Raw genomic sequence first — 18,388 nt, forward strand, 5'->3', positions numbered from 1 at the left:
TATAGTATTGCTTAACATAATAATAATAATAATAATAATAATAATAATAATTATATACTCTTTATTGTTAATGTGGTGAAATTCTTTATAGGCTTAGAGTACATACAACAAACAACATGCAATAAACAATGTGTACAGATTTTTTTTCACATTGATCATGCAAAGATAAAGAAGACAGAAAAGGTCAAAAGAAAGAGAAAAAAGTTTGTATCAGAGTCTGAGGGCTTTGGTATCAGTCCCTTTGTAAGCAGTATGAGCCATGTTACATAGGTTAGTTGTCCTTAATGAATCACAAATAATGAGGTAATAAGTTACTTTTGTGCAATGATTTGAAGCTTCATTTACATAAGTGTGCAATTAGATATTCCTCGGACAAATGTGCAAATAGGCAATAGCAGTAGAGTAATATATGATGGACTTTAACATATTTTACATTAGATGGATTGTAACATATGGTTGTAACATATGATGAACATATTGATGGACAGACTTCAGCAGGAGACTATCGCCCTCTGCAACATTATTATTATTATTATTATTATTATTATTATTAGGGGTTCTGTTGAATTTCAGGACTGTGGTTTCCAATTCTAGAAAGGAGGCAGCACTTGAGGTTGCAGAGATGAAATGTTGAGGTCCTCTTTGGGAGTCTTGGATGGATTGTATCGGGAATGAGTAAATTGGAGGCACAGCTATTGTTAGATGTATTGGAGATCAAAATCAGACAAGATAAATCTAGAGAAGCCAGACTATGGTTGGGAGGTGCACCAAAGAGGTTTAGTGAATACATCAGTTGAAGGATGCTGAGGCTGGAACTGCCAGGCAGATGACCTAGAGGAAGACCAAAGATGAGCTTTTTTGATTGAGTGAAAGAGGACATGAAGGTAGTTGGTGTGAGTTGAGAAGGTGTAAAAGACAGGATTAGATGGAGTCATTGAGACAAATAACTTGCTGTGGTGACCCCTGAAAAGGAAAAACCAAAACTGAAAGAAAATGTTTGCAATTCCAAAACTCAGGAGCATCTGTCCTAAAATATATTTTTTTAATCATTATTATTCCTGGTTCAACATACTTGATTTAAATCACCTGGTGGACCTGCATGTTGAAGAGTTTGCTTACCTAAATTAATCAGGTCATCACCCACAACATTCAACAACCAGCAAAAACTGGAAACAGGACACCAAAGTTTTACATAAAGTTCAGGAGGCTTTCAGGATTTGATCTCAACATATAAAGTTTAGGAAGCATATAAAAAGGTTCTCTTAAAGTGTACTCTGTCTAGTTGTTCATTCACTTCTTGTGCTCTTTGTACCACGTAACCATCAGCTGTGACATTCCCATCTATAAGGTCCAGTTGTTTGACCACAGCTTTACTGGCTGGAAACACGACACATTCAACCGGCAGCCGAGATCCCCAAGCCTTTGTTTAAAAAAAATTGCATTTAAAAATCATTGCAAAAATCCGCTATTAAGTTTTGCTGTCAGAAGTATTGTTTGATTTATTTAAAAGTTTGCTTTATTTTTTAACTTTTTTAATAAAGGTTTAAAATTTGGTCTTGATGGTAAGCAACATTTTTTACAGTTTCTCTATTTCTAATTATGTACAAAGTTATAACCTCACTTGTAAAGATAGTAAGTCCTACAAAAGTTTAAGCATCCAAAAAGCCAACAGTAGTGATTGCAAAACTTGGGTGTATATGAATGTCAAAAAGCCCTCATCAGTCTATTTTACAAGAGATGTTTCATTACCATTGGAATCTAATGTATCTCAGCCAAACATGACATTATATATATATATATATATATATATATATATATATATATATATATATATATATATATATATATATATATATATATATATATATATATATATACTGTCAATTCCTTAGCCAATCATAAATATATAGGTTTCATTTATATATCTGGAATGAAAGCAAACCCATTAATCATTACTGCTGTATAGTATCTTTTTATTTTACACAGTCCTTGGATATTTGTCATTAGTTGAAAAGAAGCAACTTATTTAACTATAGTCCAATAAAGATGAACAAACATTCACTGATTTGCACCAACTGAAATGAAAACACTTTTCTAAAACACAACAAACTATTTTTGAAATGCATGTCGTTTACTAATCAATATAAAACATTTTCTACTGGGTCAATTTCTCTTTCAGACTCTCCTTTGGATTTATTCCAAACCACAGCGCGTCGTTTTCAGCAGCAGCCCAAGCCATCCGCTCGGTGGTGAATGTGGCAGCCCACTGCCCTGTTGGAGAAACTACAATTGCACCACCTGCTCCTTGGACACGCTCACCCATGTGCTGGAGGGACAACTGTGAGGCATCTGCTACTGACTTTCCTGTGACGACACAAAGGCAATAAATAATTGTCTGCTCATTCAATTCCACAAAAACAATGAAGAAACATGTTTACTTGCGGTGGTACTCTGTACTTTGCTCTCTTGTACTTTGTTTGTTTTGTGTGTGTTTATTCTGCTCTGTCATCATTCTGTGGTCACAACAAGGGAGGAACTCCTAAATATCCTAAATACCCATCGGGGTCATTTTTTTATAGGCTTTTTTATTCACCGAAGGAGTTCTCCTTATTTGTTTTGATCAGTTTTAAACATAAGCTTACAAGCCTTCACATCAGAGGTTGAAAAACAGCTTGGTGAGCTGACAACAGACATGGAGAAAAAAAAATTCTCTTTTTGTTGTTCCAGGGGTCTTAGCATAAAACTCTCTGAACTAACAATATAAATGCAGCATATTAAGTGTCCCATAGGGAATAAAAACACAGTTACATGTATATCACACTGTCACCAGGGCTGCTTTATGACTTTCTGATCACTGGTTGCTTCGTCTTGTTCCAGCCAACAGGCAGAAATTAAAAACTTCTAAACCTGTGCTTCGGACTTTTAGGAAATGGAAGAAGCGGTCAAAGCAGGTGTTACAGGCCTGCTTTGACTGCATAGATTAAAGTGTTTTCGAAGCTTCAACCATGGACTTAAATTCACTTGCTTAAACTGTCACTTCATATATCAGTTTTTGTGAGTAGAAACGTATGTTTACAGACAAAGACCCGCCACACACACCAAATGATAAACCAAGTTTCACAGCACACCCTGTCTGCGGAAGCACCTCCCACGCTTCCTTCTGCTGCCGATCACTCAGACATTGTTTGGAAGAAGGTCCAGCAGAGACGGTACTTCCAGCAGCAACTCAAGAAATTCAACCTTCCACAGGCACTGCTGGTCATCTACTATGCTGGCATTATTCAGTCTGCCTGTCTGTCTGTCCTGTGCTCACTCAATACTGTGTTTTTGGTTGGATTGGCTTCATCCAGTACTTGTACAGGTATAGGTTCAGGAAAGGAGGAGCTAACATTTTTTGCAGATCCCACAAACAAACTGTTTAGACTTGTACCTGCCGGTCCTGATTAGAGTGTCTGTGTGTGCATATATATGTGTATATATATATGTATGTGTGTGTGTGTACGCAATAAAACATATATACACAATATAACCTTCACATGAAGAGAGCAAACTCAGTAAAGAACAGCTTTGAATCATACCATTTCTTTAACTACAAAAGAAGCATGCCAATTCAGGAAAATTATCAATTGTATTGTGATGATCATGAAAAATAATATTGGGCACAGACAAGCTCTTACTTCCTATGCTTTGTGTTTTTGTATGCCTGGATCGAGTGTTAATTTACCTTGCTCAACATGTGACAGAATGTGTCTAGCCAGCGTCACTTTAAGAATAGATTCTCCATGTCCAGTACATGACACAGCACCACTTAAGTTGTCTGCATATCCTCCACAGCCTTGTTACCAAGACAAAAAAATAAGCAAAACATGTTTTATTTTGTCCGCACAGAAATTTCAAGACAAAAGAAAGGTTGTGAAGTTTTAATCAAAACTTAAGATATTGTTTATTATATCGTATGCTGCGGTAATGCATTTGTTAACTGACATATAAAAATATATTTAAATAAAAAAAATGCACAATTTCAAAGCAAATGTTACAACAAAAAATATATTTTTTTTAAAGTTCTCTATCTAACTTTTCAAGCATTTGCCTATTTTAGATGTTACATTCAAGCTATGCAAAATGATGAGTTAAATAAAACTATTAAGTTAGTTTGGAATATAAAAGACGTCATACCAATGACAGGAGAATCCCCAACTCTGCCAACCATTTTATTCCTAATGCCTCCAGTAGATGTTGCACATGCAACATTCCCTGCATGGTCCACAGCTACTGCCCCAACAGTATCATGGGCCCTTGGAAGAGAAAAGTTTCTATTAACTACAAAATAAATGCATGCTCAGCATACACACACGAAAACCAATTTGGAGGCGTGGATTGTGTCTGAGGACATTTTTATGTTGGCCCTAAATCTGCAGAACAAATCAAGCCACAATCGTCACTGCAACATCAATGTGAGAAATACTACAAGGACTGTGTGAATCCAATATTTGCAAGTACATAGAATTTCAGGTGCCGTTCATAAAACTCTGCCCTCTCATTAAATGTGTAGTTACTCAGCTCTGTCTGCTTGCAAGTTTTTGATGAGCGTTTTTTTTTTTTTTTTCAGGGCCAGCCTGGGTTTCTACGGCCCTGATCAAGAGCGGGGTCAAACCGAGCTGAATCAAGCAGAGTTTTCAGAGAACACGCTGCCTTTCCGCCATAGATCTATATATTATAGATCTTTGTTGCCAGAATAAGAAAGGTCAGAAAGACACATGGACACAGGAATGAGGAAAATATGTTAAATGTTATCAAAATTGTCATTACAAAAATGTTGTAATGTAATATTTTTGTAAAATTGTGCAGCCCTAGCTGGGCTGAAAGTCCTATAAGTTCCAACTAATCTGTTTAAAAGTGTCATGTATCTATTTTTAGACACACTTTAACACTGGAGAGTATCAAACTTTAGAAAAATGCAATTAAATTAAATTATAATTCTCTGACTGAGTATATTTCTCTGACAAGATAAAAATCTATTGTTTAATAAGGTTGTTTTTTTTTTCAGGGCCAGCCTGGGTTTCTACGGCCCTGATCAAGAGCGGGGTCAAACCGAGCTGAATCAAGCAGAGTTTTCAGAGAACACGCTGCTTTTCCGCCATAGATCTATATAGTATAGATCTTTGTTGCCAAAATAAGAAAGGTCAGTAAGACACATGGACACAGGAATGAGGAAAATATGTTAATATTATCAAAATTGTCATTACAAAAATGTTGTAATGTAATATTTTTGTAAAATTGTGCAGCCCTAGCTGGGCTGAAAGTCCTATAAGTTCCAACTAATCTGTTTAAAAGTGTCATGTATCTATTATTAGACACACTTTAACACTGGATAGTATCAAACTTTAGAAAAATGCCATTAAATCAAATTATAATTCTCTGACTGAGTATAATTATCTGACAAGATAAAAACCTATTGTTTAATAAGGGGTTTTGGTTTTTGCTGAAAACAGAATAGGCATAATAAAGGACTTTCAAGTAACCAAAAGTTAGATTGAACAACAATGGATAAGCAAATGGCCTACCACTTCGTATTGAACTCTTCCATTACTCCAGCAATATATTTCTTGTGTTTTTCCCATTCTTTCTTCTCATATTCAGTCACCAGTTTATCAGTGGGAACAGTGCTGACGCCAATGCTCTCTGCAAACTGGTTCGCACCTTTGCCTGTCAGCATTACGTGGCAAGTCTGAAATTTTTCACAGCAGCAAAACATAGGAACATTTAGAGAAAGAAGATATGTTACTTCAGTTTTTGGTTAAACAGAGAATCACTCCCAAACATCTTGATAGAACTGCAACTTTAGGCGGGCTTTGAGTGCCCCATATGATCCTAGGTGATGTCACCCAGGGCTTCAGCTCATGATAGTGTTTCCAAATTGGCAAACTACTCTCAGGAGAGGGGTCAGAACAAGAGCGAACTGGACGATCTGAAAGTTGCAAGACAATAATAAAGGAGGAACCTCAAACATATTAGGAGAAGTGAACACCATTTTGGTTTAGTGGGGGAAGCTTGCCCACGAGCAGGTGGTGATCATGCCTTGGCTGGAGGGCTTGGGCCAAGCTTGGTCTGAAAACACATCGGGAAGATTTCTTCCACATTAAGCTTGGGTGTTGTGTAGTGGCATTGAAAGGCCAGGATAAGAGCATGGCAATTCTCAGCATCACAATCTGACTGGCGAGAAATGACCCAGAGCTTGTGTGTGAGGCTAGACGAGATCAAGTAGAGATAGTTAGACTCACTTCCACACAGAGCTTGGGCTCTTGAAATTACTCTGGAAGAGAGGCAGGACAACCTCTCACATCATTCAGGTTTGGAGATGCTCATAAGCCCCCAAATGAGTGCCATGGTGTCGGTGTTCTCTCTAGGGAGTGAGAGTGTCTCTTTGCAGCTTTGAGTTACTAGAGTGGAGTTTCTGGCTGTTTTCTGTGCACCAAACAGCCATTCCAGTTTCCTTCCTGTATTCTCTGGATGGAATCCTGACAGGGTTCCCATCTGGTGATTTCCTTCTGCACCTGAGGGACTTCACTGTCAAAGTGTGCAATGATGAGTAACGTGGAGAACCGTATCTGGAAGGAATGTTCCTACTCAATTTTGATTCCCAGCGGGGTTTTGTTGTTTTACTTCTGTCCTAGTTAACACTTTTACACTCATGTGTAGGAGTTTAAACTGATGTGGGATGGATCTGACGGCGGGGGAGGCAGCTTGACAGAGTGGTTAAACTCACTTGAGTGGCAAGGTTGGACTGAGAATTTCTGGCAGAGGACCATGTTTAGTAGATTTTCAATTCACACCTCCAGGAAAGTTTTCTCAAGCCTCCCAATTCTCCAAAGACGCCTCCCTATGAGAGGAACCCCAGAGGAGGCACTGAACTTGCTTGGAGGAGATAAGATATCCCTTCTGGCCTGGAAATGCCTTGGGATCCACCAGAATAAGTTGTGGAGTTTAGCTGAGGATGAAGATGTCTGGTTTTTGGACCCACGTTACCTGTGCTACTGAATCTCTGAAAGCGGCAGGCTTGTCTTCTGTTATTGCATGATGCCATTCAAGTTTTTTAATATTAAGTTAACAAAAATATTGAAAATTGATCCCCATCCCAAACAGAATGCAACACAACAATGAATAAGACAATTAAAATAACAAGACCTTCTCCATGACTGCCCTTGCCAGGGACACAGGGTTAGCGATGTTTTTTACACAGGACACTGCACCACTGGCAAGTGTCCTTCCATCCACAATAATGGCATCCATCTCTACTTCTCCATCAATGTTTAGTGTTGCTCCATGCCCTAAAGGAACAAAATTGAAAAAAAAAAAAAAATTATAATGTGTGTGCAGAGGGAAAACATAGCAGGATTCAGGTTTGTTTTTAGCTATTATTTCCTCCAGCAGGTGGAGTTAAAGCTGCTAAAAGTAGCAACAGAAAAGAGTTGTGAATGATGAAATATTACTAATATGCAGCTTTTTCTGTGTCTCACCCTAATCTATAAAAATCTCTAATGTCTCCGGTCGTTAGAGGTGTATGGGTGAATTCATGGTCATACAGTGTTTAGGTATCCATATTGTTTATGATTAATGTAGATAATATGTAGAATAGGTTTTTGTGCAGACTTGACATGGACCTAGATACAGCCATACTTGTTAGTGAAAGAGATACAAATCCTGTTTTTATTTGCAGTTTTATCCATAGTCAAGCTCTCTCCTAAAGTTCGATAAACAGCACATGTTGTCCCTGTGGTTTCTATGTGGTTTTGCTTTAAAATGTCATGAACAAAAATCATAAATTATTAAAGGAAAATGTTTAAGATAAATCTCGTAAAAAACCCCCACCAATGACATGTAAGGAACATTAAATTTTGCTAGGATCAAATGGCTATTAATATCTACACCAGCAGATGGAGACAGCGTTCTGATATATCTGGATTATATAATATAGTGAATGGGTAGGCGGCACGTGTTGTCAGTTCTTTTCTACATTAATAATGGGTGATCTCTTTAGAGTGAATTCTTTGAATTCAAACTAAGCAGGGTGAATTAATCTTGAAGCGACAAATGCATAATTGTATTCACCTGCATTAAACACTGGGTTGTCTTCTAAAACCCTCACAGCAGCCTCAACAGCATCCAGCGCACTTCCCCCACTTTTGAGCACCGAAGACCCGTGGCGGGCAGCGGCTTTCACCCCATCAACAGAGGCCGGGGCCAGCTCATCTGGTATGGCCCAGGCCCCACCATGAACAACCAGCACCCCAGACATCTTTAGGCTCCTGCAGGAAAAGATGGACTCTCACCTGTAGTGTGTTAAAGGCACAGGCAAGGATGTAAAATGAATCCCATTTCTCAGACATACTATGCATATGAAATGTGTTGCAATTACCATTTTCAAAATTCAAACTATACAAGCAGAAAATTTATTATCCTGTACTGTTACAAAGGCTAAGTTTTAGCTGTCTCATTTACACCTTTGACTAAAGGGCATAATAAATAACATATTTAGCTACTGATAGTAAGAGCAACACTGAACTTTGAGCTGTAGGTATGTCATTTATCAACAGTTACACCTGTGCTGTTACAGGTTTCGCACACCAGGTCCTGCAAAACATCAGCTAAACTATGTTTAGTTTGGGTTTAATCATTGGTACAGCTACCTGCAGGAGTGTGTTCTAAATAGGCAACGTGTGTGCTTGAGTCGAGATGTAATATTGTACGATCAGGCTAGGGCCAGGCTATTAAACTGAACGCTCACTATGTGACCATTTCTTTTCCCTGGAAAATAAAAACAGACTTTAAAACAAAAATACAGCCCTTAACTTCAATGACTCTCTGATGTCTGCTTCAATTACAATAAATAACATCCCATCCAACAGGTGACTTTTTTTTTATGAACCACACATATTAATCTTTGTAGCGAGACGTTTCTCCCAAGCAGAGCCTCAACATTCAGGGAGAATCTGCACCGTGAACTGCATGCAGAAATCCCCACAGGCCTGATAAAGACGGAGGTGTTACTTGCGAACAACATTTACAGGCGGATTTGCTCATGTTGAGAATATCTAAATGGTTGGACTTTAATGATGGACTTTATCCAGCTTACCGTTCATCTAATCTCATTAAGAAAGCGATAAATGATGAAAGCTTAATCATGTTTTGCTCATAAGGCAGTGATATAGTTTCAGTGTTTTCATTCTGCTAGCAGATATTATAGATGGTCCTAAACGTATTATATAACTATACAATATTATTTAATATTTTTGCAGACTCATTCCTATGAAAACAAGAAAAGGGAAGAAATGACCACTGACAGAAAAGCAAAGCAGAAACTTAAATTCTGTTCATATATAAGACCATATGAATCAATAATAATAATTAATGCAAAATTTAGTTTGTTGTGGCATTCAGAGCTGTCTCAACAATGGAGCAACTGATCCCCCAATTTCTTTTTTTTTTCTTTCTTTTTTTAAACCCTCAAAATAAAAAAAAATCATAAAGCCACTGAAGAACAGATATTTATAAGCTTTTTTCAAGCTATTTATTGTATTAATTTATTTTACCTCTGCATCATATTCTCGCTATCCTTGATAGTGTAAGTAAATTGTTGGCAGCTCTCGGGGGAGAAGGGGGGGGGGGGGGGGGTGAGACACAAGCCTGAAGTTAGCATGTGATTCAATCATTTCCATTTTGACAGTTCTGCAGCGAAATCGCCATTTATACAGCAGCAGGAACGACCGCACGTCGGACGCTGACTTCAACGGGTAAGGAAAACGGAATCCGCTCGCAAACTTTATTTAGCGAAAGTGTGTCTTAAACAAAGATTAGAATGCACCCAGTAGGCGTTGTGGAATTTATGTAACTCCGAAAAGATAAACAAAAAGTGAATTATAGTAACAGAACGATATATTTCTGTCTGAATCCGCTGACTCTCAGAAGGGGAGGGGCGGAGTCGCAACTTGTACCAACTTTGATTGACAGCAGTCCTGATAGATCAAAGAAACTGCAGCTTTATGGGATGGCCCATTTTAATGGAGTGTCTGGAATCTCTTCCACTTACAGAACCCAACTGTAAATGTGCAAAAACAGATCATGCGGAACATAAACAAAATGTCCTAACCCTCCACCTGTTATTTTTAATCATTTTGGGGGTTCAAAATTAGTAACATAAATAAATAAATATAGGGGGATGAAGCCCCGTATTTTGTGTAGTTCCCGCTTTGCTCAAATGTATTTCATTCTGTGTTGGTTAAGATTTTAGAAGTTGTACAAAGTGTAGCCTACGTTGACAGCGCTGATTTGGAGAACAAAGGGGCCTAAGTTTCTGATTGCCATACACTCCGTGCAGTTTACTGTAACACCAGAATATAGGGACAATAACATTTCTAACTTTTTTCCTACCTGTCCCGACTTCCAAACTTCTTTCAGAAGAGACGGTCCGCCGACACCAAGAGAGTGCGACGAGGCGCTGATAACTCACGCGTGCTGCACGCTGACGTCACGTCTTATATAATTGATGACAAGACTTCCGACTGGAAACTTTGGGATTTATAATTTATAATTATTTGTTTTAGAGTGGGGCAGTTTATTTGAAATAAAGAGGTATGTATTGGGGTTTTTTTTCTGGTTATGGTGATGAAAACAGAGTGTAGAACCCTCTTTGACTTCATTACCAATCTAATATATTAGGTTGGTAACATGTATTATGCATGATTATATATGCGTGGTACATGCATGATCAGAATCATGCATATCCAATGTGTGGTGATTTGCAAAGTCGAATAAAATGGAAATTTGATTATTTGCCTAAAAAAAGAAAACATGACGGATTTCACTTGTATGCAAAAAAATATGTATTTTCCTGGCCAGACCAAAAAAACCAAGGACACACTGGAGCAGAAGCCCAAATGGAGTGCCAAAACATATCAGTGTTTGTCTCTATCATTGTGAGGATAATGGCTATTTCTTAAGTAGCCCATAAGCTATAATCAGCTTTTCAAAAACAATGCTGTCAAAACCGCATACGTAATGTATTTATTACCTATTTGAAAACGGGGATGCCACAACCACAAAGTTAACAAAATCAGCTACTGAAAACATTGATGTCACAATCAGAAACGTAAGCCAATTTTCAACACTGCTGATGCTGTCACAAACTTAACCTGTTTCCAACTATTTGGAAAGAAAATTACATGAGAAGCACAAATTGAACTGATGTCAATTTGATACAAAAAATAATTTAGAATAAAAACCACAAAAGAAGGACAAGTGAAAAAAATAGAGTTCATTGCCATTTGGTATCTTGTTCTCTAGTCAATAATTGGGCCCTTTCAGGATAAAATGTCTTTCAAGTCTTCAACCACAAAACCTCAATATAGAACACAAAATAATATGTCAACAGATTAATCTTAAACTAAAGGTAGCCAAACTATTGTCTGAATAATCTGTATAGTTTGGCATCCTAAAAAAGATAATTATGTGTAATACTTTGTAAACTACACTGTCTAGATAACACTTAAACTATTTCATACTGTGAAAACGTAGGAGATTCAGCACATGCTTTGTTTTCCGTTGCAGCATCAGGACAGAGAATAGCCTGCAATCTCATTTACTATCAATTAACTTTCACAGCACAACAGTGGGGAGAAATTGATATAAAGCAGTTTAAAAAGGAATACAAAAAGTACTGAAACAGGTACAAGCAGTTTTGCTGATGCTTGTTAAAAACAAAGGGCAGAGTGCTCTGAGAGCGATCCCTTGTATTGATAACAATGTGCCAATTATTTTTGCTTTATGTGCAGGTAAAGACACAGAGTCAATTAAGATGGGAACTATTTGCCCAAGCAAGGAAACCTGAAAAAAAGCAGATCACTTATGTGTGCTTACAAGGCACATCTAGAGCAGTTAAAACTTCTCTCAGCCCAAGTATGAAGAATGCATCTTTAAAGCAAATATAGCTTTACTATTGCAACTTTGATATATGAGAAGAAAAAAAAAAACAGAAAAGAAAACCAATTGTAACTTTTACCAAGCTTGCACATTGTATGATTTTCCCAATTCAATCTTTTGGCTGATTTGGTCTATGATTTGTTTTCCCTAATATATTCACACGCAAAATCTCAAACCGCATGCAAAAAAAATAAAAAAATACATATTTGATTTTGAAACAAATGTATAAGTATGAACTGAATCCTCTAAAAACATTCCCCTCATTCAGATACCCATCATCATTAAATACGTAAAGAAAAGTCTGTTTAAGACTGCATCTCAATAAACTCATCTATTACAAAATGTAATACTTTAATAAAAGCAACAGGGAGAATTTCTTATAGTTTTGTTTTTATAAAAAAAGGTTGTGCGATATGAAGAAGAGAAGAGGCTTGAAGCAAACACTTGTAAATAATTTTTTGTGTAGTGAGTCATAAGAGACTGTGACATATACAACACCTAAAAAAATAAGAACTGCAAAAAAATAATCTAAACTTTAGAGGTCATAAAACTTAATTTTGTCTAAGCCAAAACAATTTTTTTGAAAAATTTTATTTTACAGAAATGAAATAGTTTACCCAGTCTTGAAGCTCTAAAAGCACTCCGTCATCATGACAGTATCGTTTCAGAAGAATATGTACTATTACACTTCGGCCAGTAGAGGGCGCAGCCATTCTACAGGCTGTACAGTACAATTTTGTTTCACCGGACTTTGTAGTGTCTGACTTTGACCAATAGAGGGCAGCAACAACACGTTGAATGAATGAACAGCTACCCAGGGACATTTTATACAGTCGGACTGAAAAGAGTCCAGGTCAAAAGAAATGTAACAGATTTTACAAATAAATGAATAAATAACTACCCCATGAGGGAGAAGCGGTTTGGAAAATGGATGGATGGATGAATAAATAACTACTTCAGACTTCCATTTCCCATCAAAAGCTGCAGACACAATAAAACAAAACAACCATGATGATGGCGGAAATAATAGTATTGATAATTGTAATAATAAGCCTGACCTGGAGTCAGTATACACCTAAAGACCAGATTGGTCTGGTCCATTGTTTAAGGCTACACTGAAACACTAAGGATGTGCTTCATTTCAGAAGCAGCTGAGATAATAAAAGAAATCCAAAATGAAGGCAACAGTGATTTTTTATTATTATTATTAATACTGGCTCAATCTGAGCCTCCCTACTAAGTAAAAAAAGAAAGGACATATCATAACGTAACATGGCAAAGCACATGTTTAAAAACCTTTATAAGTCTTGGATTAGAGATTTTACCTCACACTAGTTGCAGTGGATCTAGCTGTTGTAGCACAGAAAACCCTGACGGACCATGGCTCGTTTGCAGTAAAGAGTATAAAGCTGACATATAATCACACCTACAGACCACTGCAATTTAAAGCCCATCCAGCATAACACAGTTACTACAACTAGATTGGAGCTGATGCTCCTCAGTTTAGGAAGGAGTCACACGGAGTTCTGGAGTCTAATCAGAATGTCCTTTGGGTGAACTCCTTATGGATGATTTCTGCACAAAACCTACGGGGAGGAGGACCAGGGGCAGACCCCAAAACTCACTGGGCAGATAATTTGTGCCTTCTGGCCTGGGAATGCCTTGGGATTCTCTGGAATGATCTGAAATATGTTGTTATGGAGAAGGGATGTTACCTCCATGTCTTGGTCTCAGATAGGCAAAACATAATGGTTGGATGGACAGACCCAAAAGGTGCCTGGCTTAAATTATGTGCAGAATATTGTGTGGGGAGTGTTTTCCGTGGGAATTTAGCTTCCTACCATAGTCCAAAAACAATCAAGTTTGTTTAACCAGTGATTTATTAATTTCCCCTATGGACGGATGTGCATGTGTGCTGATTCCATTGTGTTTGTCCTGCATTTGATCTTTAGTCTGTCCACAAATACTGTTACAGCAGTGAATCCTTCCAGGCTCTTTATAACCCTAAAAAGGATTTTGAAAATCATCATTATTAACTAAAGAGTTAGCCAGATTGTGGCAAGTTTCAGAGCTAAACATTTCGTCTCTGTTTTTTTTTTTTTTTCAGTTTAATTACTATGTGCCAGAGATCGAATCAAAGTCTGCAAGATCCCTAATTTCTCGCCAGCTGTATGTCCCTCAAGGTCTATATTGATGAGATGTTTAATTTACACAGTAAACAGATCATCCTATTAGAGGAGGGAACATAAATAACAACAAAAATAATTAGCACACACTTGAGAAACGTTTTGTCTGCAGCTTCCCCGCCGTCTTTATGAGTGTGATCAGTGGGAAGAGACACGACTCTAAAGGTCAAGTGGAGCTACAATTGGTCCTTGACCATTTTCATCTGCTAAAATCTCATTTGCGAATGAGTTAGTCAGCCAACATGCTGGGCAGAGGGTCACTTTAAGATTCAACAACACTACCTTTAAGACAGCTGAATTTTTTTAATTCACTATAGCATTTATAGTTAAGTCGGCAACTACATATTTGTATCATTTGACTGGATATTTACACCTTCAGTTTCATGGTTTGAAATCCTTCACGTTTTTGCTTGATCCTCACTTTCTAAACCAAATAAAAGGTGGTTGGCAGCATTTTTGTTCTTTGATTTTTCTCATTGCATGGCCTGGCAGTCATTTTCAGTGTGCAGCTTCTCAAGGCAGAAGGTCCAACGTTTACGTGGGCTTTCAAGCAAGCACGTAAACCGTCATTTATCTATTGTTTATCAAGCGTTGTTTGCAGTCCCAATGTGCATGGAATTGGAATTTGAATTGGAATTTGACTCCAGCAAAGACACAAACAGCAAAAATGGTGAACTATCAGCATCAAATTAAGGCAGGTAACTATGAAGATTTCCGTCTGCATGAATCCATCCATCCATCCTCGATACCCGCTTCTGCAATCAGGGTTCCAGGGAGGCTGGTGCCGATCCCCAGCTGTCATTGGGCAGGAGGTGGTGTACACGCTGGACCAGGGGCGGTTCTAGACTGGGGCCAACAGGGGCCCATGCCCCTGTAGAAATGGTCCTGGCCCCTGTTATGGCCCCTGTACTAAAGACATGATATTAAATACACTTCTCATAATTATTTGCAATGGCAAAGAAACCATAACTGATTGGTCACTTTGACCAATATTATTATTTTTTTTTTTACCTATACAGTTTTACTCTACTTAAAAAGAATTTAAAACTTAAGATGTTTCACGTTTAGCTTTAGCTGTATTGAGCTGGGGGCAAAGTATTCAACTGCTAGATCAGGGGTCTGAAAACTGCAGTTCCAGAGCCACAAGTGGCTCACTTAATATTATTCCACAGTTAAATATTGACATTTTATTGTAGTTTTTTTATTTTTTTGTTCTGTGCCCCTGTGAAAAAACACTGGCCCCACCTTGGCCCCCCTGGTAAATTTGGTCTAGAACCGCCACTGCGCTGGACGGGTAGCCAGCCCATCCCCGGGAGACATGACCATGCGCACACACACACCAGCGAGGACAATTTTGGCCACTTAACCTAACAGCCATGCCTTTTGGACTGTGGGAGGAAGCCGGAGCAGCCGGTGAGAACCCACACACGCCCAAGGAGAACTTGCACAGCCTGTGCAGAAAGACCCAAGGCTGGCATTCGAATCCAGGACGTCAACGGCAACAGAGCTGTCAATTGCACTCTACAGTCATGAATCCTTTTTAAATTTTTTTTGGAATTTGATGTTTAGAAACTTTCCAAACCAAAGTTAAAAGCAGCTTTGTTTTTGATTAATCATAATTAATCATATCATCAGCAGAATATATATATATAAAATACAAAGAATAGGCTAATTATCTCAGTGAGCAAGGTCTGCTGTAACTTTTGAGATCTAAACGAAACTGTCAAGTAACAACTTAATGTGTTAAGAGTTTAAAATATCACCATGAGCTTGTCAAAAGGAGAAATGTGTCTTCCTTTCTGCGATGTTCAATGGGCCATAGACTTTAACTTTTTCTGAGTTTTGAAGGCCACCTTATGAACTTCTTTCTTTTAAATCTGGCAACATCAGTCGCCACAACACTTGTTTGTTTTCTAGGAGGAATACATTTCTCGGGCGAGCCTGTGACATTATGTTTTACCAGCCATGCATCCTGCATGAACTTCTTCGATCTTCGGCGCACAGATGGTTTACGCTCAGAGGGAACCTGGCAGATTCTCCATCAGCACCAGTCCCATCCTGAATGAAGCCAGTAACGTTGTTAAGGGGCGGGGGGGGGGGGCTGGAAGAGGACGGGGTGGAAGGGAGGGAGAGAGGGAGGGAGGGGGGGGGCTGCAGACCCCCTGAGTCTGGTGAGAGTCTGGCGGCTTTTTTATTTAGAGGAGAGGCAGCGGTGGCGGAGATGGGCTCACACCTCTGAATCACAGCTCATCCTCCAGCCAGTTTCTCTCTCTCAGATCTGGATCGGCAACATTTTTTTTCAGAAGGGGTTTGAGCTGATTCTTGCTCAGACGGACGGACGGACAGACTGCAGCCATCTGAACGCAAGGAGGGAGAGAGAGAGATTCTCGGTTGCATTCCGACGCTTATTAGTAGTTCCGTGGTCTCACCTGCACTGCCGGCGGAGAGGCTCGCTGCGATCGTAATGCATCCGGATAAGTGCTTACCTGAGCTGATGGCAGAAAAGAACAGCCTGGACCCTTCTTTTGTTCATGCGGTTCGGCTCCTGGCAGACGGTAAGTCAGATAGCCGGTTCCTTTTCATCTTTTATGCGCTCTGAGCGCTGCTTGTGAGCCACGGTCCCCACGCTGCGCGTCTTTGCCAGCATTGGAGACTTCGCTCCGGTGCACACGAGCAACTGGCGCGTTTACCGTTCGGGAACTTTGCAAGAAATACCGCAAACACGGAAAGTAAAGTGTGCAAAGTCAAAGAGTCATCTTCTTGTTTTCTATATAGCGCTCCCAAAAACGTCAGAGGCAGAAAGAGTCAGATCTGAACAGAACGTGTTTTTAATGCGTGGCTGCAAGACGTCCAACAATTAACAACTCACAGCGATTCCTGCGATGGATAGGAGTGAAAAAGTTAATCTGTGACTTTTCCACCTCCCTTGATTTCATCTTCCCGATCACACACACACACACACACGAAAAGAAAGAAAGAAAAAGAAACAAAAAAGTGCCAGACATGAAGAAACATTGGAGATCCTCTGTGAACAATACAATAGAAACCCAAACTGTTTTGCAATTTTAACAAGATAACACGCTTTTCAGAAACCTGAATAAAGCTGAAAAGGCATGACAAAACGAGGCTGTAACACAAATATCATTAGCAAAGACTGGTTAATTAAAAAGGTTTGGAAACGGTTAAATCAAGAATCTGTCGTCCTGTGTTACCATAATGAAATGTAGGTGAGACCCCGGCTCAGAACACATAAATCACACATAACACGCAGACGCAACAAAACATAATATTTCACTTTTTCTTCTTTTTATGAGTTCTAAAATTTTAGGTACATTTTGGTTTGTTGCTGTACTGATTGTGGTATACAGAGCATCATGGAATAAACATCATCTGGTTATCGGTATCAAGGAACACAGGTTTTAAGAGGTTGCGGTCCAAAAAAAGGATAAAATGTTCTGCGTACCATTCATGTGGTTTAAGATGTGTTTATTGATATGTTGTGGAATGTGATGGAGGGGCCTGCTCATGGATGGACATAGCATAGCCCTGCTCCGCCTGTTGCTGAGCACTGAAAGCCAGCTGACTGAAAGAAGGCAAGCTCACTTTCTCCTTGCTTACCAGGATTATAAATTCATCCTGTTTCTAAAAACGGAAAGTTGGTGTGGAAACTAAAGGAATGCACATATTGTTATTTAGGTATAACTTCACTTGGGAATATGAACGTTAGCAGCAGGCGATGAAAAACCAGATCTGCACAATAAGTTCTTGGGAACTACTGCTAAATTTATCTTATGTTAATCCCATAATTTGCTTAAATGTATGTAATAAGATAGCAATGAATACATTGTGCACATAGAATTACTACAATTGTAAAAACACATTTTTTGTAAAATTATTTTATGACCAGTACACATAAGGAGGCTTTCTGTTTGAAACTGAATCAGATGTTGTTATAAATGTTTAGCTTTTTTTGTAATTACGAGATGGTGTAAACTGCGCTATTTTTAATTAGCTTATAAGCTTATCATTAGAACTGCACAAAATATTGAATCGCAGACTCAGCTTAATATCAACACGTTTAACGTCAGTCACAAAGGACTGCTTGAACGCAATAGTTTGCCCAAACATCTTGTGGCCGAGATGCTCAAGCTCACAAAGAGCAGTGGGGACATTGTGATGGGGAAAACGAAAGGGTCCGGGAACATGTGGGTTGAATTTAATCAATG

General features: G+C 38.6%; 2 protein-coding genes across 2 annotated transcripts in view; one reads left to right on the plus strand and one right to left on the minus strand.

Annotated features, from left to right (window-relative positions):
- Window positions 1-1,961: 1,961 nt before the first annotated feature.
- Window positions 1,962-10,518, minus strand: si:dkey-103j14.5 (isoaspartyl peptidase/L-asparaginase). Its single transcript, XM_036126490.1, has 7 exons — window positions 10,429-10,518; window positions 8,110-8,330; window positions 7,186-7,328; window positions 5,565-5,728; window positions 4,177-4,295; window positions 3,725-3,835; window positions 1,962-2,364 (listed from the first exon to the last, which is right to left on the minus strand). Exons 2-7 carry the CDS (start codon window positions 8,294-8,296, stop codon window positions 2,156-2,158), a joined length of 933 nt encoding a protein of 310 aa, XP_035982383.1. The 5' UTR covers window positions 8,297-8,330; window positions 10,429-10,518; the 3' UTR covers window positions 1,962-2,155.
- A 5,803-nt stretch (window positions 10,519-16,321) lies between these two features.
- The window catches only part of LOC118557055 (KH domain-containing, RNA-binding, signal transduction-associated protein 2-like), a 76,521-nt gene continuing 74,454 nt past the window's right edge, over window positions 16,322-18,388 (plus strand). Inside the window, exon 1 of the mRNA XM_036126015.1 lies at window positions 16,322-16,717. Coding sequence (XP_035981908.1) covers window positions 16,627-16,717 — 91 coding nt within the window. The 5' untranslated portion in view covers window positions 16,322-16,626. The remainder of the gene's footprint in view (window positions 16,718-18,388) is intronic.

The sequence above is a fragment of the Fundulus heteroclitus genome, chromosome 22 (genome assembly GCF_011125445.2).
Source record: "Fundulus heteroclitus isolate FHET01 chromosome 22, MU-UCD_Fhet_4.1, whole genome shotgun sequence".
Classification (NCBI taxonomy): Eukaryota; Metazoa; Chordata; class Actinopteri; order Cyprinodontiformes; family Fundulidae; genus Fundulus; species Fundulus heteroclitus.

What these genes read in the sequence shown, in the direction of transcription:
- si:dkey-103j14.5 (XM_036126490.1), bottom strand. Translation starts at nt 8,296, where the DNA reads ATGTCTGGGGTGCTGGTTGTTCATGGTGGGGCCTGGGCCATACCAGAT. An exon ending in TGGGGATTCTCCTGTCATTG is followed by an intron (nt 3,836 to 4,176) that starts GTATGACGTCTT and finishes CTTGGTAACAAG; the next exon opens with GCTGTGGAGGATATGCAGAC. An exon ending in TCTGTCACATGTTGAGCAAG is followed by an intron (nt 2,365 to 3,724) that starts GTAAATTAACAC and finishes GTGTCGTCACAG; the next exon opens with GAAAGTCAGTAGCAGATGCC.